The sequence below is a fragment of the Acomys minous genome (genome assembly GCF_964271855.1).
Source record: "Acomys minous genome assembly, chromosome: 6".
In the NCBI taxonomy this organism is placed as follows: Eukaryota; Metazoa; Chordata; class Mammalia; order Rodentia; family Muridae; genus Acomys; species Acomys minous.
Genome location: NC_140487.1, coordinates 32,996,055 through 33,020,739, shown reverse-complemented (window position 1 = coordinate 33,020,739; position 24,685 = coordinate 32,996,055). Strand labels below are relative to the sequence as shown.

Sequence of the window (24,685 nt, the reverse complement as noted above, 5' to 3'; positions counted from 1 at the left end):
CCTCATATGGACAAGTAACAAGTATAGGCCACTTTTACTCCTCTTGCCCAGAGGCCAAGTTCCTTAATCGCTTTGGGGGGTCACCATCAACTGTAATACAAAAGGGCTAGATTAGATGACATCCAGTATTTTTTCTCAGTAACTAAATTCTGGTTCTAAATATAGGGAAGTAGGACATGTTCTGTCTGGGTATAGGATTGGGCTTAGCATTTTACTTCTTTTAAACTGTTAGTAATAAAGCTACAATATTAAAAATGCTCAGTCATTGGTGACATCCATCTAGACACTACACCGCAGTCAGTGCTTTCTCTAGACACTACACCGATCCACTTTCCACAATCCACTTTCTCTTTGTAAGTGCCATTTACTTTAGCTAAAAGTTTTCTTTCCCCATTCTTTACAAATACAGCTTAACCTCCATGTGGTTTAAAGTAACAAACTAAGGAGTGTGTGTGGTACACTTGTGGTCATGAATAAAAGACAATCTAAATTTCAACAGCAGAAAGCAATGGAAAGTAGAAATTAACTGTTTTTTTAAGCTGTTATGCTGGCAAAGAAAATCTAATAAAATGGCTTTGTTTATTGCCTCATTAGCTCCTGCTATTTATATGGACAATACAGGGCTCTACGAATTGTGGCCCAGGCACAAGCACAGTGATGTTTCAATTTTTATAACACATTTCTTGGCACCAGGATTTCAATAATTGGGAAACTTTTATAAACATGTTAACATTTTCAGAAAGTGTAACCTCTAATAAACAAAACACATTCAGGTTCTTAAACATGCCCACTGAAATATACAACTAGTTTAGAAAAACATCATCAAATTTCAGAGGTTATGAACTGTACATAGAAAAGGGCCTTAAGAAAATGCAGTTCATGCCGGGCGTGGTGGCGCACGCCTTTAATCCCAGCACTCGGGAGGCAGAGGCAGGCGGATCGCTGTGAGTTCGAGGCCAGCCTGGTCTACAAAGTGAGTCCAGGGCAGCCAAGGCTACACAGAGAGACCCTGTCTCAAAAAACAAAAAAAAACAACAAAAAAAAAAACAAAAAAAAAGAAAATGCAGTTCATGACTGGGTGACAAAATGGACTTTGCAGGAAAGCACACATTAAACTATGCCAAAAGAAGTTCTTGTTGAACTTTCTAACATCTCCCTCAATCTCAAATATATCTCTGGAATGTAGAAAAAGTAAGGTATTTTTTCATTTTAAGACTCAGTAAGGCAAATATATATTATATATAAATTAGGCAAATGATTTATTTTGAATTCTACAATCTCCCGTAGTATTTAATTTATCTCTAGGCATATAAACACAATTTGAGGAACTTATAAGATGTCATACTATTTTCTAAAACAACAAGAAATAATGGGAAATTACAGATCAAAAGAATAGAAATGTCCATAGGGTATCAAGTCTCTTCTTGGTAGCCGGCTATCCTTCCTCTGAGTGCCACCACTTCTCCCCATCCAGGGGACATGGTGAAATATGGGGCACCAGAGGGGAGTAAGGGGAAAATGGGAGGGAGGGAGGAATGGGAGGATACAAGGGATTGGATAACCATTGAGATGTAATAAGAATAAATTAATAAAATAAAATTTAAAAATTAAAAAAAGAATAGAAATGTCAGATTCAGGTTTAGTTTTTGTTGTTGTTGTTGTTGACATAGAAAGTAACATGGCATCAGCATGGTTGGCATCAGAATGCTAGTGCCATAACTCACACCACAGTGGTTTCCAAGTGATTGAATTTTAAAGTTCCCCACTAGAATAAATCCTTTTCTTTGAAATATTCCTCCAACCATAAACATGAGATATACTTATTAGTCTTTAATAACATGATTCAGTCATAGAAAACTTGCAAAGCTTTGAACCTCAAAGAAAAGGTCATAATCTAATGACCACTGCTGCCCCCTTATATAGGCATTTGTGTCAAATCACGGTAATAATAAAAACTTTGAAGTCTATACACATCTATTACTAAAGCCATAAAAATCTCACTTCACTATCCATGTTGGGTATCATTTTGCTAGGCCTCTGCCTCAATCAAACCTATTTTCAAGAATAGGCATATCTCAGGTTCTTTTTGGTCAAAGTTTTATACACACACACACACACACACACACACACACACACACACACACACACACACACCCCTCCCCATTCTCCTCTTGCCTCATTCTTCTCAGTGAAGGGTGAGGTCCCCCATGGGTACAAACCCGTCCTAGCACATTAAGTCGGTGCAGGACCAGGCACATCCTCTCCCACTGAGGCCAGACAAGGCTGCCCAGTTAGGGGAATGGGATCCAAAGGCAGGCATAGAGTAAAAAGGGGCCCCCACTTCAGTTTGTTGGGGACCTACGTGAAGACGAAGCTGTACATCTGCTTCATATGTGCAGGGGTCCTAGGATCAGTCTACTGTATGTATGAAGTAAAAACAAAATTGCAAAACCATTTCCACAGCTTCTTGGACCAACTGACACTCAGTAAGACTAAGCTCTCTTTTAGGGCCAGAGGATATCTTGTGACTCTCTACTAAAAATCGGATAAAAGTATTAAATTTAATGGTTCTCGGTATTGTAGAGAAAAAATAAGTGGAGAATTTCTATAAGAAAAGTGAAAAGTAGCATATATACTCAAGAACATAGACAAGATTTTTATCCTGTGTAAGGAAGAAGGAAGTAAAAATAAAAACCAAAGAGACATAAAAACCTAAGAGAAAATGATGATAAAAACCAGGTTGGGACTGTGTAGCTGGCTCTTCTCTACCGCTTACAACCATGAAGATGCACTCACCTCAGAACAATCCTTTTATTTAGTTATTAACTTTCCATTGTTGTGTGTCACACCAAAGAATAGAAACTCTATGATGCAGGATGTTAGGCCACAGAAAGTGGAAAGAAATCTGGGATAAAAGCTCTGTTTAGGTCACACTAGAACCACTATCTACTGACTTCTCAAGAAAATGAGAAAGTAAGATTGTCCACTAAAGTCTTTAGCCCCGTCAGTGTCAGTGGTTGGTTGACTTGATTTCAGGAAGTGATGTTTCCCCAACACATCTAGGCAAAATACTTTTTTTTCTTTATTTTATATCAAATAATTATGTTCAGCATTTGTCATTGTATGTCATATGTTTTTATAAATACTAGGTCATTTAACATTCACAATGATACTATCAGAATAAATTTTTGTAGCTTAGTCAATAAAGCTTAGAGGAGTTCCGTGCTTTTAAGTGTTGGAAGAATCTGAGCCAGGTACAGAATCCCTGAACTTTCCTCAGCTAGAGCAGGTGTGCAAAGTATAATTGTTTTTTGTATGTTTTGGATCAATTGAAGCAAGTTAATGCTATGAATACCCACTTTCTACTGCCTTATGAGCTGTCTACTCATAACAAATTAGAACTGTTTCTCTACATAACAAATGAAGATAAGATTCAATAATTTCAAGATTATTGCACTACACTACAAACACTCAATTGCTTTTCTTATGGATTTTGGGTTTTTTTCCCTTTGTTTGTTTTGTTTTTGTACCTTATGGTTGACACGACATGGAGAAATAGAATGACGTATTCATCTCTTTGTGTTCCAGGGTATGTTGCCTAGGACAGACGGTGATGTAAAAACAGTTGACTGGGTAACTTAGATAAACCGGGGAATAGCACAGTAACACCTCGTTTGTGCACTGCACTTAATGGTTCTGCTGTAATTGGGTGGGGAAAATGAGTCATAGATTTGCCTACTTAGAGGGTGGTACAGGGAATTACAGCATCTAATTTAGATGGATAAACTCCAGAAATAAAAGGAGAAAATGAGGATTATATGAAAGCCAAGCAATTCTCCAAACTGCCAAGTTAAAATTAAAGCTGATTTAGGTTAGACAACAAGGTTCCAATCAGCAAATCAGTTAAATATTTTTTGAAACAGTGTAATCCTCTTTATCTACATGATTGTAATAGACTAATATGTCTATTTCATTGCTGAGCAGAGTAACTTCTGCTGAGAAAGTTAATTTCCCTGCATTCCATTACAGGGAAGTATAACTATTCAATCCACATTTTACTTGTCAAAGTCTTTAATAGAGTTTACCAAGCTAAATAGTGACATTTCACTCCTGGATATGTATTCCACATTTCTTATGTGTCAGTAGCTTTTTTTTTTTTTTTTTGTCTATGGTCTGTGTAAGGTCTCCTACAAGGCATGTGTCTTTTGAAGGCCAGGCATACATCTTTTTATTTAAATATCCAAGAAATTAATTCTTTGATGGAATCTTGGAAACAAAAGTTCTTTTATGTGATTTAGTCTCAGAAATATAGTGTCCTCGAATATCACCTGTTGTACATGTAATAAAATAGCTGCCTTGTGCTCTTCTGCCACCTACACTGCAGACATTGCACAAAATAATGTTCTGATGGCTTTCTCAATGTTAGCAATGTTGAAAAATATAAAGAATCAAGTTTATATTATCTACCAAAAGCTATTTAGCTCTTTTTATAATTAAAATATTATATTTGTTCCTTTTTTATATAATACTCAAGAATGGTATAAGCTTTTGAGAAAAACATGTATATTTTTATTTACGTTCAAAACTTCAAGATGACATATCTACCATAGTGAACCCTGACATTTTCATAGACTCAAATACTCAATTTTTCTATATTGTTATGAGTTAATTTCTCATCAAACTGTATGAAGTACATTTTTAAAAAGTCCACATAACAAACTGATCAGACAAACAACTACAAGTCTCTTTATTGTAAATCATTTTTACACCCCATCTAAAGATAATTAGCCTCACTATCATTAATTCTTCACAAAGAGCATGGAGTAATGATCATAATATCACAGAAAATTATGTGCAATTATAAGAGCAAGGCTAATCTTGCTCTCCAGGAAAAGTTTGGTAGTTTTAAAATGGAACCCCAGACCAAACACCCACAGATCTATGGACGCTTACTTATTCCTCACTCTACAGTAGACTCTACTAAGGCAGAAATCTGATCCACTATCACAGTGCCTCAGTGGCAGAGGTGGCAACAAGAAAGCTAACTGCAGCAGTAGACTCATTGGTAAAATGACTGCTTTCAGACTTGAGAGTGTTTACTAGGAAGAGGGAGAGCACAGTAGGACAAACTTTGGAATCCCTGGCACTTTATGACCCTGTAAGAAAAGCCAGGGTAGATGTAACCGACTACGTTCCTCCTTCCTATGTCAGAGAAATGTCACACTGTCATAGCACAATAGCTCAGACTGAGTAGGATTCCAATAGTGGAAGTGCACCGCCTTATTCCCTGGGTGGGGGTTGAGGGGTGGGGAGGGTGGTGGGGCAGCAATGGGTGCCAGAGAGGGATGGGAGATGAGGATGGAGAGAGAGCGTGAAAGAGGGAGCTCACAACTGCAAGACTTTTAAAAATAGGAACAAATTATCAACTAGTCTGAGGTGGATTTGGCACCAGGACTTTTAGCAGTCTCTAGGTGACAGTAATCTGTACTCAGAGTTTGGAGTGACTGTTCTACTGTCCCAGCTTGAAGCTATCTTTCATTCTCAAAATTCACAAGCACATCGCCGCCCCCCCAAACACAGATCATTGTTTAGTTTTCTTCTAAGTCCAAAGTCTTATGATCTTATAGTGATTGGCAATGTACAAATGAGAATGAAGCCTACAGAAAAGAAACTTTTAAACTCTGGGCACCGAATTACTCATCAAGCATCAAGGATGGTTCAGCTCATTATGACCAATTCACCTTGGGTAAATTCAAATTAAGTGATATTCAAAATAAGTTCCCTTGTGTAAGCCTCACATTCTTAAGGAGGTTGAGGAAAGGAGTTGTAAGCTTGTGCAGCATTCTACATTAAAATGAGCAGACAGTGGGGTAGGCACTCAGCTGTGTGGTGGAGAGCTTGCCTTTCAGGGACTGGGTCTTGAATCTGATCCTCAGCTCTGAAGAAGAGAAAGAAAAAAAAAAAAACAGGCCAATACATCTTTTTGATGTATTCCTTAAACATTGCTAGACTAGGAGGAGGTAGAGGAGAGACTGAGCTCTGAAAAACTCAATGCAAAAGGCACTCAAAGCTGTGGCTACCATCCCTGGAGATGGTTAAGATTTTAAACCATTTAGAGTCCACATTGCAGCCAGAAGTCAACCTTCTTGTCAAAGATGACTCATGCAGCCATAATGGCTACAAGAGCTACAGGCTCTGGTAGGAATTTTGAGGTAAGAACAAAACAAAGCTCGACAAGAACTCTTTGGCTCAGACTTTTGGAGACCTTGAGCTGAGGGTAATAGCTTCATCCCTGGCACTCCTATTTAATTTACTCTCAATTCTGTCTACAACTTAGATATAACTGCTAGAGAGATGATTAATGCTTACAAGGGGTTTGAACCTAAGATTCTAAATTCATTTAAGATTTTTTCCCACACATCACTGCCTCTGAAAGGCCTCTGTGCCTCTTTTATGGTCCACACCAGGCTTTGGCTGCTGTAACAGGTATTTATGTGGTTGACTCATTCTGTTTACTCTAATGGGAGGCCCCCAAAGACAGGACACGTGCTGTATTGCTTCCTTGTGTACACAGATGCAAACCATGACACTGCACAGGGTCGGTTCTAAAATACCTGCAGAGTTAAATGCAGTTTATCAGGCTTCCCTTTTAAGCAATTCCTAACCTGTCTCCACAAACAGAGCGGGCGGGTGAATGAGTGGTAAAGAAAATAATGAGACAAATGGACATACAGTTCCTCATAAAAAATGCCAACTTCTGGGCCCATACTGATCTTTCATTTTCTGACAATCTATTCTAATTATATTTTCCAGCTTCCAATTTGAAGTGAAGGGCATCTGGGTGGCTGTACTTGAATAAAAACACATATCTTGAAAATGTCTGTGCAATGAACATCAGCAAAGTTACTTTCAGTTATTAAATCTCTAATATCTTTTCTTTCTCAGAGGTAGTATTATAAAGTGTTTTAAATTCTGTCTTAGTAACATATATTGACTGTGAAATTTGGAAACCAGTCATTTTAGAGGAAATTTCACTAAAATGCCACTTGGCTCTGAATTTGATTTCGAAATGTGAATAAATAGCACATCTTAACACATAGCTTTCCTTAACTCTATTCCCACTAAAAGAGTGGAAGTTGGTATTTTTGTGATCCTAAAAATGATATTATTATCAGCACGTTCATCTTTTTCTCACATTATGTAAACCCTCATACACACCTAAACAGAAGGCCATGGCAAAGCAAGTGTCAGGAGACCCGCCAGTACATTAATAAGTATAAATTATATTTAAATTTTTACTTTTGACAACTTTTGCAGGAATATGTGTTCATATATATACATATGTGTGTGTGTGTGTGTGTGTGTGTGTGTGTGTGTGTGTGTGTGTGTACACGCGCGCATGCGTGTGTGTAGGCCAGAGGTTGTTGTCCTCTATTCCTCTCCATTTTATGTATTAAGGATGGGTCTCTGGCAAAATATGTTATCTAGTTTGGTTAGCCAGCTGCTGGAGGACATCCCTTGTTTTCTTCTCCTGGGTGCTGGAATCACAAGCTGGCCCTTCTACCTAGCCCACATTCTCATGGGTGTTAGGGAAACTAACTCTGTGCCTAATACCTATATGGAAAGTACTTTACCCACTGTGCCATCGCCTTAGCACTGACATTGTGAATGGCTAATGTGAAGACTGATCTCTTTATAGATAACTACTCATACAAAACCATCAGGTACACGTGAGAACACTAGAGGGTAGTGGGTGAAGGAAACAAACATGGCTTATGACAGCATTTCCAGGAAGCAAACTTGAAAATAAGCAGCTCTAAAAAAGACAGAGGCCTTATAAACATAATCAGAAGGGAAGTAATTATTTACTTTAGCCCCAAGTCCAAATGTTTAATACCCTACAGCTTAGCCATGTGTAAGCTTCCTTGTGCTTCCATTTTCCATGTGCCCAAAGCCATCGAGTACATTTTTCCTTCTATAACAGAAAAGTGCTTACACTATTGCTGTTGAGATAATTAAATGAATAACAAGGAATACAAAAGTGTCATAAATAAGTATTCATTTATCATGTTCCATATATCAAAATGTAAAAACATAGCAATATTATGGACATTAGCAGACTGCCTTGAAAAAGGCTTTGCATAATTAGGTTTTCACACGGAGGTCTTACAACTCTAGCAGCAGCAGGTTTGCTAGACTATTGGAAGCTAGAATTGAGGCAATTATGTACAACAGTGGCAGGAAGCATGGCTTTTAAGAGAATCAGCTTACAGAAGAAAAGCCCAGTGGCATGTGCATTAATGCTGTCAAAACCCTAAGCAAGCTTGGCTCTCTTTGCCAGCTAAGCCCCTTGCCTGACTCTGGAAAGTAATTTTCTGAAGCCATGCCAAGCTCTTTGCTTGAAAATAACATCTTAATTGGTTTCTTCTAATAAAATTCAAAATGCTCTTTTGGTGATGATAATATACTCATTGTTTTATTCCAGCCTAACGTTCTGGTCTCCTGAAATGTTCCCAGTGTTGCTGTTCACAGAAAGGGAAAGGAGCCCATATGCTTATATTTATAGAGCGACAATCTGGCTGCAAGGATCAACAAAGTTGGAAGCTCTTGAGGCCAGTGAGACTGGCTCTATAAAGAATGGTTATTTTTAAACGCACATTCTTGTAAAATGGCAATGAGACTCCACTTTCCTCACATTATTATCCTACAGCTTTTAGATATAGATACATAATGATGGCATTCAGAGAATGGCGAGGTGTCTGGTCACCCACTGACACAAATTAAATCATCCAACATTTCTTTTCAGATGAAAGAATAATTTATGCCATTTCCTCCTTTGGGCTCAGTGTGACTAATTTCTTCGATTGTTAGGATTTGTTCTACTGCCTATTTTCAACAGGGTATTAGTTTTATATATTTGGGCATGAGTGAGTAAGTGTGTATATGTTTGTGGGGGGGGGGGAGAGAAGGAGGGGACAGCACTGAGTGCGGAGGTCAGAGGTCAGAGAATAACTTGTGGGAGTCGGTTCTCTCCTTACACCATGTTGGTTTAAGAGAATGAGAGTCAGGCTTGATCGATGTGTCTTTACCTGGTAAGCCAGCTGCCGGTCCAACAGTACGCCCTTGAGTGTTAAACTGAAATGGGATTTTACTTGTCATAAAAAACACATAATCTATATTCAGATGCAGATCTATTCTGCAAGATCCATTCACTTATTTAGACAGGAAAGATTTGACCTTAAAAATATTTTTATGAAAGAATCTGGCATAAGTGTTGTTAACATGGTTAATCTGACACTGAGTCAAAGTTTTATTTTAATAGGTCAACATTCTGCTCTTCCTCTTAGAATACGCAGAGATTGCCTTCTGTAAAATTACATCCCTTTACCGATACCAGAAAGACTAGAGGCTTGACCTTGGACACTGCATTATACAAGACTGACATTTATTTAAATGACTAACTAGGAAGCCTTCTTTTGTTTTGCTTTGTTTTTGTTTTTCAAGAGAGGGGTTTTTCTCCGTAGTCCCGGGCTGTCCAGAACTCACCTTGTAGATCAGGCTAGCCTATAACTCACAGAGATCTGCATAGCCCTGCCTCGCTGAGGACTGAGAATATAGACGTGTGCCACAACATCCAATGACGAAGCCATTCTTATACTTTTATTTTCAAGCACATTAATTGCTAGTCAATGTTAAATTGAAGTCAGGCAATAATATTAGCACTTTTACTGGCATCACTTCAAATCAGGGCAGACGATGCATTTAATACGTAGGAGAATAATCTAAGGACTGATGATGGGGAAACTGAATTCCGATGCCAGCAGCACTTCAAGGTAACTTTGATTACAAGAGCAGCATCATGGAAAAGACAAGGGAAGAGAAGCATGCTAATTAATTTCCATGAATTACAGGATATAAATACAAGTCATTAGCATGTGTAAGGTTGTGGCCCACATAACATTATACAGACTGAAAATTTTTACTTAAGAATTAAGAAATACACATATAAATGAGTGTTAGGGGTGTTACAACTGTTAACATAAAAAGAGGCCATGCATTTGAAAGGATCTATGGGAGGGACCTGAGGGTGGAAAGGGAATAAGAAAAATGATGTGATTATATTATTTTTAAAAGTCAAACTATTTTAAAAAGAGACATGTAATTTAAAAGTATGATTCTTCTTTTTTTTTTTTAAGCAACACATATGACTATTGGTCTGTCTTAGTATTTGAACCCATTTTTGAACAAATATATTTGATAACTGTTATTGACCTGAGTATATGGGTATGTAGGTCAGTTGTGGAGTCCTTGTCCGGTATATGTGAGACTCTGGATTTGATTTGAGTACTGTAAATTAGATACATAAAAATCCACTGTATAGTTGCCTTCATATATAAAATTAAGATCTTATTGAAATTTTTAGCTCATTAAAGCTAATTTAAAAATTAAGGTGTTTTGAATCTAAGTGTTATGTATATTTTAGGGAAATATTATGAGTTAAGCTTGTTAATATTCATGTCCCTGGCCTGATATTTATTTGGGTCTAATGCTTTGATTTGCAGAGTATCTCTGGGTTGACACAAGGTCTGCCTGTGCTTCATCTTCTTCTTCTTATGCGTTCCTGTCCTCTCGCGCTGTCAGGGCCACTATCAAGCTGTGGGAGGTGAGCAAAGCCTTAGGGCCTTTGTGCTGAGAAAAGTCTGTAACAGATGAGATAACACGAAATTTTTCAAAAAGGGAAATGCACTCTGCAGAATTAATGTGTTAACCTTGAGTTCTCTGAGGCAGTAAATTCCTACTGGATGAGAAGGGAGGCTGGAAGTGGTGATGGCTGAGCAGAAGCCTGCCCCCTTGGATGAGCGCAAGGGAATTGCCATTTTTACAGCTCAGCACATTGCTTCCTAGCCTAAAATAGCACATGGATAAAGCCTGGACTCTGCCTGTCCTGGGCCTGTCTTGCCAAATGGTACTCTGGGCTAGCAAAGGTCTCAACTTTCTTTGTTTGCTGTCAAATGGGTTCTCTTTGACAATCAAAACAACCCTGAGTCCAGATGTGAAAATGCAGAAAGCAGTGCTGCGATCTTCTCAGAGATGGAAGCACCCACTCCCAATGCTTTTATATATCATTTTTGTTCATAGTAACAGACGTAAAAATCAAAAAGGATAGTGTTCTTAGACCTCCTCCAGTAAAAGATGTTGAGAAAATGGGAAACACGGAGTGAGTTCCGGGATTATATTTAGGCAAGGAGGCAGGACTGTGAGAAAGAACATGTGAATCGAATCACTATTTTGTTAAGAGAAAACATAGGATCTATGAACCTATGGAACGCACCTGGATCACTGTGCAAGAGAAGTGATGTGTTACCCATAGTGCACTTTCTCCTGAGCTCAGCTTCCTCTCACAAGCACAGTGTCAGATATCACCTGCACCCAACAAACAACTCTGTTCTTCTCAGATTCCTCATGGCATGTTGCTATTTCAAGGAATCGTGAAACACTTTTCCCCTCTTCACTTTCTGGCTTCCATTTTACTTTTACATTACTTTTAAAATCTACACAAAATACTAGTACTTACTCATGGGGTTACACCCGTGTTATAAGTGATAGCCAGTGCGTGCTTATAACAGGCAATGGTTAGAAAAGCTAGCAGCTCCACGTCTTTAAGCAGATATATTTGTTGTTTATGCATTTAGGGTCATTTGACTTGGTACTACAAATTTAACTCAGGGCCTTGCTTTTCACTGAACTACCTCACTGGCCCATGATGTCTTTGTTTTAGAATACTTCCACTATACCTCCCATCAAGTTCTTTATGACTCACATAGTAGGTTATTGTGACCTGTGTCACCCACTGTGCAGGGTAGAGCACTGGGGTAGTTTGCTCTCACTGCCAGATATTTTGTTCCCTCTTACCCAGAGTCTCCCAGTTCCTCTTCTATCTCTCAGTCTCTGGAGTCTACTGTGGTGTTCTCTGCTGTGACTATATGGAGAATGAGTTTATGAAATATCCTCTTCTTTAACTTTGATTTTTGTAGGCCCTAAAACCAATTCTATAACTGTTTGTGTAAATGGCTCCAGCTCAGGAGTCTAACATGGCAGCGTGTGTTTTGATATTTCCTTTTTATATCCCTGTGACATCAAGCCAGTTACATAATTTTCTCACCTACATTTGGAGGCTAGAAATACTGCTTAACCTACACTCTTTTTAGAGTTACAGCAAGCAGCATGAACTGTTTAGAATAGTCCCTGACACAGACACTATGTTAATGCTAGTTATTATAAAATAAATACAAATTACTAACCATATTTTATTAACATAGAAGACTAAAAATTACACACTTAAGAAGAGAAAAAGACTGAGACATTACCTGATTGCTTCCATTTCCAGGCATCTTATACTTTTGTACTGCCATATCATAGTATCTGATACTTTGATATCATAACAAAGTTTAAGAGAATCCAAGGAAATTCACCAAGAATAATAATCAATTTTTAAAGAGCAATATACAAATTTTCAAATTCTTAAGTATTTCTGACAGTACATAGCCAGCATACCATAGAAAGAATTTCTCTTCTAATATTTCTGAAGTCATTCTTTGTAATACTAAATACGTTGAACTAAAATTTCTCCTCCCCAATTTAAGCTTATGACTTGACAAGGAAATTCAAGCCTTATGTGGGCTTGCTGACTCTATAGTGGTGTGCAAGAAAAACTGCACTTTGATGCTTCATTCATCTCCTAATGCTTTAATTGTTTTCAACCTGCTGTTTTACATTAAGTCCTCCTAGTGTAACCCTACTCAATGCTCTGTTTTAGTAACATCTGACCCACATTTGCATTTATCAATAACATTGTCAGAAAAAAAACAAACAAAAACAAGTTAAGTTATACTTGCACTGGGCCCTCTTTGAGTTTTGGGTTCACTTAAAAAATGCAGATGAGCAAGATCCTGAAGTGGCATTTAACTTAATTCAATGTAAAGGGATTTCAAAGGCACCACAGTACCCTGGCTTTCTTGAGAACTAAACATTTCAGAAGATTTATCTTATCCACAGTGAGCATTCTCCAAATGAATAGTGCAACCAGGAACAACTGGCTTTATTTTGATCTCTTGGGGGTAACCACAAGATGATCTGTTTTCAACAACTCTGCCTGCTAATGTCAATGTTGGCTGAGCTCATAAAGAACTAATTCATTATTTTCAGTTTATTATCCAGTAACAATTCATCAGGTCTTGCGTGTGGTGCACTAATTCTCTGGGGTTCTTTTATGTGCGGCTTAATTAACTAAGGTGCTTGTCAAACGAGGGAGATAGGATAAGATAAAAGGTGTTTAGTCTTCTTTAATCCGAAATAAAATTCTCTCATTTGCATACTATCCATGGCCTGAGGACTTTCACAGCTTATTACTGAATATCCAATCATGAAAAAAGGCAAAACGAAAGACAAAGTGAAGGGAAAACTAATGGATCTATTCAAGTTTAGTCCCTGCACTTGATATTCCTGTTTCCCAACTCTGAATTTGCCTTCAGTCACTTCTATGCATTTGAGCCTGGTGCGTTCATATCTAGTGGGGAAATGCATCCTTGATTTGGCAAAGAAAAGTACATCAAACAAGAACTCCCCAGGGAGTTTTAATCCAACATGTGTCATTTTCCTTCTGAGGCCCATGCAACATAATCAGCAGCCAATGGTTAGAACGCACTTTTCCAGGACTATGTCTTTACTGTTGTAGTGAGCCCAGCCAACAATGAATTGCAGACTCAGGTCGTTAACTTCTCTATTATGCATTTTTCATGAGAACCTGGATAGTTATGGATTTTAAGCCAAGATAAAATGTGAAGAGAGAAGTAAACTTCAGCCAGTTCAATGAGATGATCATCAGGCTGAGTGACTCCTGATGCTTATTGGGACCACCTTAGTTATACTATTTAATACAAAGTGAGTCCAGGATGGCCAAGATAACATAGAGAAACCCTGTCTTGAAAAAAAATAAATCGGGGATTATTCTCTAGACCCAAGTATACATTAAAGAAAAGTAATACTTCAGCACTTAGTATTATTTTTTCGTAGCACTGGATAGTTTAAATGTTCTTAGAAGAGATAAAACTTTCACTTGAGTAAGTTATATATTTCTCTTAGTTTTCAAGACAGAGTCTTACAATGTACCCCTGGCTGGCCTAGAACTCATTATAAAGATCAGGCCGGCTGTGTATTCCTGCAGATCTGCCAGATTCTGCCTCAAGAGTGTTAGGATTAATGGCATGGACCATCACATAAGGCATAATGATGAATTTAGTAACAGGTTGTCTCTGATGAGCTACCTTAATAATCTTAGCTGTCACTTGATTATAAAACACAGCTACTCAGTGATTGTTATTTTTATAACAATAATAGGTATCCTCATAAACCCACATAAAACTCATTATTCTAAATGCTATATCTCAGTAGAAAGCTAGAGTTGGATTGCTTTTAATTTATATACACTGAGAGTATTTAAAAGGGGCAAATAGATCTGAAATTCAGTTTACTCACCTTTGGAATCGGAAAAACAATCTAAAACTTTAAAACCTCTTCCAAAGGATATATTTTTCCACTCATGCAAATTTCCTCAAATTTTCCTTTCTGAACAATTTTCATGAATATAATTCATCTCATCATGATGTGAGAAAGCAGAAAGAAATCTACATGCTCTTCTTCCTGAGCCTTTCCTGCCATTGTTAACTACTTAAGAGCATCCCAAGCCATACACTGTGCCATGATGATCAGAGTGGCAAACCAAGGACACTGTATTCTCATGAAGCCTAAGCTTATCGCAATAAAATAGATTTTTAGGAGAATCTTAAAAAGACTTTGGCAGCAATGAGTACATAAAAGTCTAAACATTTCTAGAGATGCCTGCATATATGGAATTCAATCTAGACCACCAGCCAAGATCTTAAACAGGCCCAGAAATATATCGTACATTCATATTACTGCTCACAGGGCCAAATGTCTATTATAAAAGAAATAGAATAATTAGGAAGAATTTTGTGGATTAACTAGGAAAGACTCATATAAAAGTTCAATATTTGGAACATATAGATGTTTAGGGTAGTAGTAGAAGAAGTTCAGGCCTGGTAGACTTTTAACACATCAATCACTACATAAGCATCATGTGATGGACCTGCAGGCATCTGTACTAGTTAATAAAACTCTCCATGCTATATATGTTCTGCTATTGTGACAGATAAGTGAGGATCTATCACATTCTTTGTAGGATCTATCATAGTTTTCAGGTAACCAAATTTCCTGCGGGACGGCTGTGGTTTAAGTAGGTTATTATCGCTAAGGTAGTGGAGTACTGAGCGATATCAAAGTTGATTTTAATTCAATATCTAGTAAATATTCAGAAATGTCAGTTTCTAGAGCAGTGGCTCTCAACTTATAGGTTGCAACCTCTTTTAGGGATCAAATGACCCTTTTACAGGGGTCACCTAAGACATCAAAAAAACCCACAGATTCTTACATTGTAATTCATTAGCAAAGTCACAATTATGAAGTAGCAATGAAAATAATTTAATGGTTGTAGTCACCACAAATGAGGAACTGCATTAAAGGGTCGCAGTATCAGGAAGATTGAGAACTACTCTTCTAGAGCAAGTAGAAAAGAGGCCATTATAGCATAAATGGAGACCAAAATTTAAATCAGGGGTACTTACAAATGTTAATTAACACAAAACATTCGAGTATTAAAACAGATATACAGTATAGCCCATACTTTCAAAACATAACTCATGTAATTTTCAGAGCACTCATAAAGTACGTACCAGCTGGTACCATTTGGATTAAGTAGATTAAACGGCTTCCCCAGTATATCACACCCAGAAAGAATCAGACAGTCAAAATGTATGGGTTTTTAAGAACATTTGCTTTTTTTCTTCTTTTTATCCAGGCCTTTTATAAGAAATAGTCTTAAAAACACTGTCAGACTTCCTCAAAGTAACTGAGTCTTATAAAACAAAACTAAGTTTAAGTTCATTTCAGAACCTTAAGCAGTTAAGGAGGTCATTTGGTCCCAGTGACCAGGGGCATGCAATCTTGAAAAAGAATCACAATTATGGAACAGGAGTATACGCTTTGATATTCTTTGTTTCAGGTAAATCTATTTCTCACTCTGCCATCCCTTTAGCCATATAGACTTATTTACTTATGTGTGTGTGTGTGTGTGTGTGTGTGTGTGTGTGTGTGTGTGTGTGTGTGTCCTAATAGTTTCACATTCTTAAATCAGAATTTGTAATAAATACCGAAGACTCAATTTTAAATAGATTATATATTATATATAAATACAATATAAAACTATATTTTGTAGACAGAATATCATGTGTATTGTTTGGATGTAGCACCTGTCAATAAAAAGCTAATAACCTATAGTTGAGGCAGGAAATAGGAGCTGAGACACACAGCAGGTAAAAAGGATTATGGGATAGAGCCAGGCACAGGAGATTCAGCTGGCAAAATTAGAAGAGGATGGATGCATGGTACCTGAGCAGAAGTAACCAAGCATGTGGCAATATGTCAATTATTACGATGGGTTATTTTAAGTTATGAGATAGAGAAGAGCCTAGCTATGTGGTCTAGGTATTTGTATATTTAATGAGTCTCATGAGTTGTTATTCCAGGATCTTGAAGACAGGAAGAAAAATGCTGTGCTCTACTACAACAATTTTTATTATACAAATAGGTAAATGTCACATACATCAAAATGCACATGATACTTTTACCAAAACTAGAGATGTTTCATAGTGCAAATGTGTTCAGTAGCAGAGGAGTAGAGTATTTAAAATATGTCAGTATAAAAATGGAAAAAATATAATTTAAAACCTGATAGAATATGAAAGAGAACCACACAAATAAATAGGTTAAGAGTCTAACCACTTCTACTAGCAATTAAAAAGCAAATAGATAGAAAATAAAGAAGTATATAGAAACATTCTTTACCACCTAGATCTACTTAGCTTTTCTCATATACTCTGTGCAATAATGGCAGAATATGCATTATTTTCAATATAGACCAATATGTATTATAAAATATGTTTAAATAAGTCTGCATAATTGTGACTACACAATATATGCCCTTTTAGGAAAATAAGCCAGAAATCTATAAAATATAAATATGTTTTTAAATCCAAATATTGATGAATCACCAATATATAGGTAAAAAGAAGAAATAGCTAATTAAATAAAAAATAACTTGACTAACTAAAGGAGCTTTAACAAAGTTTACAGTAGATATTTGAGGAAAATCAATAGCATTAATAATTATATTAGAAGAAAGAACTAAATTCCATTAGCTAAGCTTCCATGCAAAGAGGTTTATAACAGAAGAACCTATTGAGCACCAAGAAAAAAAAGTAGATTATAGTAAATTTTAGTGAACAATTAAGAAATATTTAATAGAAAACAAAGGGAAAAGTAAAAAAAATCTAACTATCTAAAGAGATTGCTAAAATTGGAAAATCCTCTAAGAAGGAAAACTAAAACATAAAGTATATAGATACACAGTGCTGATTTCAGAAATGAAATAGAGAACATTACTACAGACCCTACAGAGGCAGAAGCAAAGAAAGGAAAATATCATAAATAACTTATTTTTAAGACTATATTTCATTTACAAAGAGAAATAACATTTAAATGGTTTAACACCATAGTTGGACATTATATAGATGCACTATGGATAACATTATCTGAGTACAGAAACATTTTCATAAGCATTTACAGCCAGCTGACTCCTTCTATCAAACCACAGAGCACTCATGTCTGATCTTGCAGGGTTGTACATGAAACAATATATGGTAGAACACCTATTTGAAAAAGATAGGGCTTTTCAACAAGGCTTGGCCTAAAACACTAGCAAGTAAAGCATGTCTTCCTCCTCAACCACAGGCAGCAATCTCTTTCCTTAAAATCCTTACAGCTTCTAAAGTTTTTGATGTGGGGGGAAAAAAGAATCAATGTAAATACTGCAATGAAATGTGAAACCATGAATCTGTTGGCTTTTAAGAAAAGAAATACTCAATCCAAATATCACTGACAGAAAGTTCTATTTGTTTGAAAGCTTTTTGGAAAAAAAAAACAACTAAGAATTCTAAAATTTGCAAAATACCCAGTAGAAGTCTCCATTGTACAATATGGAAGATTCAGCTGGCAGGAATGTAACTAATTAATATCATCTGACACACATTCCCAGGTAGGACTGATAGCCATCAGCTTGACCTTGCACTAGATCCACGTGGAAAGTGAGCCTGTAAATCATTGTTTTCCCAACTGTTATCGCCCCCATCAAACCACCGCAAGAAGGGACGGAATGTGGAAGGTGAAGCTACCTCTTTTTCACACACCTTTACACTGACAGCAGTGTTTACTTGGACTTCAAGTAAGGCAAGTCTGACAGTTTTTAACAGTGTTTTACACAGAAAAAAGACAGACAGGAGACTCAGGTTTAGTGAGGGAGAAGATTACAAGACAAAAGAGCAAGCAAGTGGGCAAGGTACAAAAGAGGGGCAGGCACACACAGAGAGACTTAATACAGGTGAAACAGCTAAAGTCTGTCTGATATAACAAGCCTTTCCTCAAGTGCCTTCAGATTCCAGAGTTCAGATTCAAAAACAGTGCCATAAATTTACAACATAAAACAAGATCCAGATCTGTGTTTAAGTAAATACGCAATCTTATTCCTGTCAACCCTGTAGGTAGATTTATACCTTGATGTTAAGAATAAACCTTTTGAACTTGGGGGTGGTATCTTGAGGCTAGAATCTCAGTGTTCCTAAGGCTGCATCAGGACAATTGTCAGAAATTCAAGGCTAGCCTGGGCTACACAATGGGTTCCAAGCCTACATAATTACAGTGTTAAATACTGTTTCCAAATCAAACCATAACCAAAACCAAAACAAAAGAAAAACCACAAAAATAATATTTTGGAGGAAATTTAGTAACTGTTCTGAATTATTCTAAATTAAAGTTATTATAAACTAATGAAAAATTTAAGTAATAAGAAATGTGTCCATGTTAATCAGGTAAGTGGTAAATTATCTTGAGTATGATCTTGAATTAATTATTGAAAGTTGTACATTTTAACTATTTTTCCTCAATTGATTTTTCATAACATATTGACTGATGTATACTACTTTATTGCAAAAATGTTTTGAGTTACTAACTTAAATATTAAGGATTTAATTTGGATTATTCTTATGGGTATACCTTTACAAATTGGTATTGGAGTAAGAGAGATGTCTCTGTAGTAAGTGATATTCTTTCGATTCCATCTGCTGAGGCCTAATAATTGTGGGCAGAACAAATGTCAGAAACTCTTGATAGGTAGATTATTTTAGCATGCCACAGTCTACATAGTCACACGTTAGGGCAGCCTATTCTTTGTGGGTCTGTTTTGGTGAGAAAGAATTTAAATACTAAACATTCAAAACTATAAAAGTCTATTTACTCTACACAACACAAGAACCACCCTCCTACATAGGACTGACACTCCATTCCAAAAGATGGACTTTCTTCTGGAAAATGTAAATTGTAATTGTCCCTTCAAAGTCAGATTTGCTGAAATACACTAAGCGACTAATCACTTGTTGCAGACATTTACATACAAAGTCTGCCTTAGTGTTGATGCAAGGGACTAGACTTAGGTATCTGGTCTAGGGGCCCATGTCACCTCCTTACACAGCAAGAAAAATATAGGTAATTATAAATTTCTTTGAGCTTTTCTTTTTTTTTTTTTCTTCTTTCTTTCTTATTCTTCTTTGATAATGTCAACTTGGGAGACAAAATGGAAGCAACCGTAAAATGATTTTGGAATTCAAGAAGAGTGGAAGCATTTCAAAGCAGCCACTGTTTCCCCTGTTCTCCACATCTAAACAGCATGGCTATGGTTTTAAGGTGAAATGTCAGACACAAAGGTTAAGAGTGCAATTAGAAGCTCACACTCAATAACCTCTAAATATGGCTTCTCTGGTGCATCTAGTGACCTTAGGGAAAGCACTTAATAACTTAAAAAAAAGAAAAGAAAAAGAAAGGGCTGGTAAGTGTCAATCCATGTGCTATTTGAAATTAGAAGTGATGGCCTTTAACGTACCCACCCTCACTATCAAAAGCAACTAAACACGTGCAATGACAGAGTTCATGTGAAAATGAGAAACATAATATACACACAAATTGTCTGACTGCCAAGATGATGTTTCTCATCTAGTTCATATTTCGTCTGTCCAGTTAATAAGGGCTCTATGACTGACCCAACCGCCCATCTAGAACTGATGTGTACAGTGTACATTAACCTCATGCACACATTTGGTAACCACACCCTCACAGGACCTTATGGCTTTTCATATCAATCAGAATTTGAAAGTGTAACATATCTAAGCTTGAGAAAACAATCTTTGAATACAACAATAATCAATTTATTGTCCCACATATTTCTCAGGTCTTTTGCATCTCATTAGAAAAACATTCCAACCATGGGAAACACTTCTGGAATAGGAAAAAACACCATTAGAAGAGCTCCAGTTTTGAAGCTAATACTTGCAACATACTGGGTTATTATAGGGCCCAAGCCCATGTAGCCCTTTCTAATCCTGTAGTTTTGGCATGAGGGGGCTGCCTCCCAGCATAGCCAGATGACATGAACAGTACCATACTTTGAGCTCTTTATTATCTCCCTGGATTATACATCCAGCCCAGAAGAGAAATAAGGGGAGGAAAAGCAGCAAACATTGCAAGCATTTTCATAAACACTTCTTCCAATGCAAATATTAACCTATCATAAATCACCATGTCACTCAAAAAGTAGCCCAGGAACATTTTAATAACTAAATAACAATATTGCATTCTCTTCAATATGTCAGGTTTTCATCTGGATAAGGAGGAAAAAAAACAAGGCTTCAAATAACATTTGTATACATTTTATCAAATTTCTTACCATCAAACGTTAAATAAACTCTTGCTTGCGGCTGGGAAGATCCTTGGACACAAATAGAATAAATAAAAACTCCAACCAACACAAAAATTGCCCGGAATGCCATTTCTTCTGATTTGAAAATAATATCCAAGGGAAAATACCTTTAAAGGAGAGATAAGAAAATATCATTTCACATTTTGGCAAACCAGAAATACAGCAATGTAGACAGAGCAACAGCTTTGAGAAAGGCAACCTGAGGTCTGCTGTCAGCAAGCAGTAGGAGGTGCTATGGTTTTGCTTCTCAAATGGAAACATTTGGTTTTATTTGTGTCTGGAAGTCTTTGCAACAAGAAGATTGTTTTATCTTCCTGTAAAAACCATGCTGACATCAGATCAGAACACAGCATTAAGGAAAAAACTTAATTGGTTCACAACCCCCAAAGAAACCCAATAGCTGAGCTCTCTGGAATCCACTCTGTTATACAGATAGAATATTGATGAATGGAAAAACTCTCCCCCAATAAATACAGTAGTAGAGACATTCCACATTCCTATTCAGGGGTACCCACTCATACCATGCTCATTAACTCTGCTGGATTAATTGCCTCTGAAATAGTGTTTCCATACATAAATCTACCTGTGCTCCATCCCTGATGAATAAGTCACTTCCATCAGTTATCTGCCAATGCATTCAAATGACCAGGCAGCAGCGGTTAAAAGATGCAGATGAGGTAAGCATGGACTCGTGCCAAATTTGAACCAATGACCTAGTGGTGAGTAATCCACCGGAGCCTCATATCCACCAATGCATATTTTATACATAAATCAACCAGAGAGTGGGGCTGTCAAATGTTCAAACAATAAATCAAAGAGACAATGTTCTTGCTTGAATTTTGTAGCTATAAAATTAATACAAGCTATTAACCAATGTCTAAATACAAAGGGAGGCCATGTACTGTTGGAACAAACCTATATGAGGCTCACGGGCTATGTCATGCCAAGTGAACTCAGGACCATAAAAGAAGCCACATCACTTCTCATCTAGGGTAAGTATTCAGGAAAATGGCAAGCATGTCTAATCTGAAAATGCATCTTTACTGGCCTCACGTTATGTGGCTTTTTAAATTGAAACTACATTATTGATTCGATTCAATAAGGAAGTGCAGTTAAAAATTGAAAAGGCCGTTTCACTTACATAGAAGGAAAAGGACAATAAAACAGTGTGCAATCTCAAACAAGCATCTAAACTGTTCTCTTTGGTAGCACATATGCTGCAGGAGTTAGACTTGAAACTCTACGCCACTACCACACAGATGGAGGAAACCCTAGAGATGTTTGTGTTGGTAATTTCAAAAGAAACAGTTTCTTCCTGCTTCCACAACCTCTTCACCCTGTCATCCCTAAATTAACTTAGAAGAAAATTGATTTTTATGGGTGACTTTCCCTTAGTAATTTACTGGGATCTCTTAGCTTGGTAGTTAAAAGGCAGGGGGAAGGGGATCCTAGTAATATGTCCAACCTTAGTCTGTTTATTAACCAGATTGGAAACCTTTGTACATTTTTACATATTGCTACTATCAGTATATAATCCTACCTGCCTCCCCTAAAGAAGACGTGCTCCGTAAATGGTGATGAATAATACTGTCTAGATGACATGGTAGGTCAGCTAGCGCTGATCTATCTAACAGAACACCCTGGTTTCAATCCCACCTAGTGATGGCTGTGAATGCCATCTCCCCACTCAAGTGCTTTACAACTTCATCCCTTTAACTCGCACAGCTAAAAGTAATTGCTGGTGCATGATCTTCTACTATTACCAGATACGAGAATGCAATAATTTACGTCCTTTCCACCGATTTTTCCCTTAGAAGGCATTGTAACACCCAATTTAAACTCTTGGCAGGTGCCACAACCTCCAGCCAGCCTTAGCTCTTGGAGCGCTTTCATTGCGAGCCGCGTGGGCTCCTAAGGAAATGCCCAGACTTGAGCACACCGGAAGAAAAGTCAGTACACAGACCCAGAAAAGTTCTAGTTTGCTAACTGTGGAAGGCTGAAAATCTTGAGTCTGGCTTACCAAGGTGGGCAAAGATCCACGAGAAGTCAGCCACTTGCTCTAGTCTCGGATTCCCAGTTCCCCGGATCCTTTCCCCAGGACCTTTAATGACTTAGTCCCGTGGGTGAGATTCTTGCCGGCCGGTGCTGAGTTTCTTTGTAGAAGAATCCCGGGTGGCAGAGCCGCGGCACCGGGAGCCCTTCTCCACGTCGCTCAACCCCGCACCTCGGAGTGAATGGCAAGTGGCTGGGCGCCGGGGGGCGAGCGCTCGGTGTCCGATTACAGCGACGCGGCGCGCGGCTGAGGCTGCCTGGGCGCACCGCCCAGCCGGCTGCAGCAGCGGCCCCGCGTGGCCCGCGGCATCTGCACTGGCCGCCGCCCCACCCAGGGAGCGCCGGGCCGCCTGTGGCAAGCAGCCGGAGGGCGGAGCACAGGCTGGCCTCAGTGCAGGCTAGACAACGCTCAGTGATGTTGCCTTTCACAGTGAACACTCGCTGGGCGCGCTCAGATGGTTTTGCTAAGCGCGCCTCTTGGAAAGCATGCGGGCTTGGCTAGGCTGTAAATATCCAAGTGCAAGGCAGTTATTTTGCCAGATGAAGGATCCCTGCATCCTTTTAAGGCAAAGAGTTACCGTTTTAAAAGGGCACGGATCTTGTCTTTTATCCTGCGGCAAAATTTCTAAAGCCAGCCGAAAGAAACCTACTCTCTTCTCCCAGAAGTGTAGTCTTTTGAGTATTGTTTTCTGTTGCCTTTCCCTAATGTCCAGGAGTCAGTAATTACGCTGACCTTTCCGTATTGAAACACATCTAGCACCTTCCTCTCTGGGACACTCCCAAAGCATAGTTGTAAGAATTTTCACTTTATTGTTTTGTTTTTAATAATGCTCTTTTCAATCGTGCTAATACTTCGGGGGCTCATAATTCTACACACCAGCGAGTAATTTCCAGCCCTTTCAGGAAAACTCGTTAAGCTGTGAAATTACTTTGATGTGTGTGTGTGTGTGTGTGTGTGTGTGTGTGTCGGGACGGGGAGGGGATTACTGCTCCTGACCATAGTGAATTAAATGATTGAACATCAAAAGAAAAGACTTTCACTCCCTGTAAATTGAGCAGAAGTTGGTAAAAAGTCACTGAGCGCTTCAGCCCAGTAGGTGTCGCTGTGTGAGGGAACCTGTTGTGCAACTTGTCTCTTGTGCACTTTCTTACACGGTTGCCTTACAAAATGAGATAGAATTTTTCAGTTCTTACCAAAGCTGCCACAGGAAACACCTATAATATTACAAAAGAGATTCACTGCTCTGTGGGACCTAAGAAGATTTTGTCTGAGTGAGTAATGACGGGGGGACGTCTTTGTGTCTCTCTAGATACCTCCTTTAATGCACCATAGATAGGAACGTCTGGTTTTACCTTATACTTGAGAGATATGGTCAAAGTCACAGAAGTTTAAATTTTGAGTTAATGTCTCGTTGCAGGGTTCACTGCGCCGTGATGGTCTGTACTTGAAGGTGCACTATCTCTGTGGTATATGCTGAATCCAAGTACACGTTGGGCAAGAAACCTGAATAGGTTTCTTCAAAAGAACGTACACGGATGGGCAAGAGAAATGAAGAGTGCTCCATAGCAACCAACCGTTGAGCCATCCAAATGAGATCCACGGAGAGACATCACTTCAGAGCTGTTGAAATGATA

General features: G+C 38.0%; 1 protein-coding gene across 1 annotated transcript in view; it reads right to left on the bottom strand.

Moving 5' to 3' along the window:
- The window catches only part of SEMA3C (semaphorin 3C), a 159,575-nt gene extending 136,181 nt beyond the window's left edge, over positions 1–23,394 (bottom strand). The window contains exons 1-2 of the mRNA XM_084787253.1: positions 23,019–23,394; positions 20,966–21,105 (exon numbers count right to left, since the gene is read on the bottom strand). Coding sequence (XP_084643379.1) covers positions 20,966–21,068 — 103 coding nt within the window. The 5' untranslated portion in view covers positions 21,069–21,105; positions 23,019–23,394. The remainder of the gene's footprint in view (positions 1–20,965; positions 21,106–23,018) is intronic.
- Between the last annotated feature and the right edge of the window lie 1,291 nt (positions 23,395–24,685).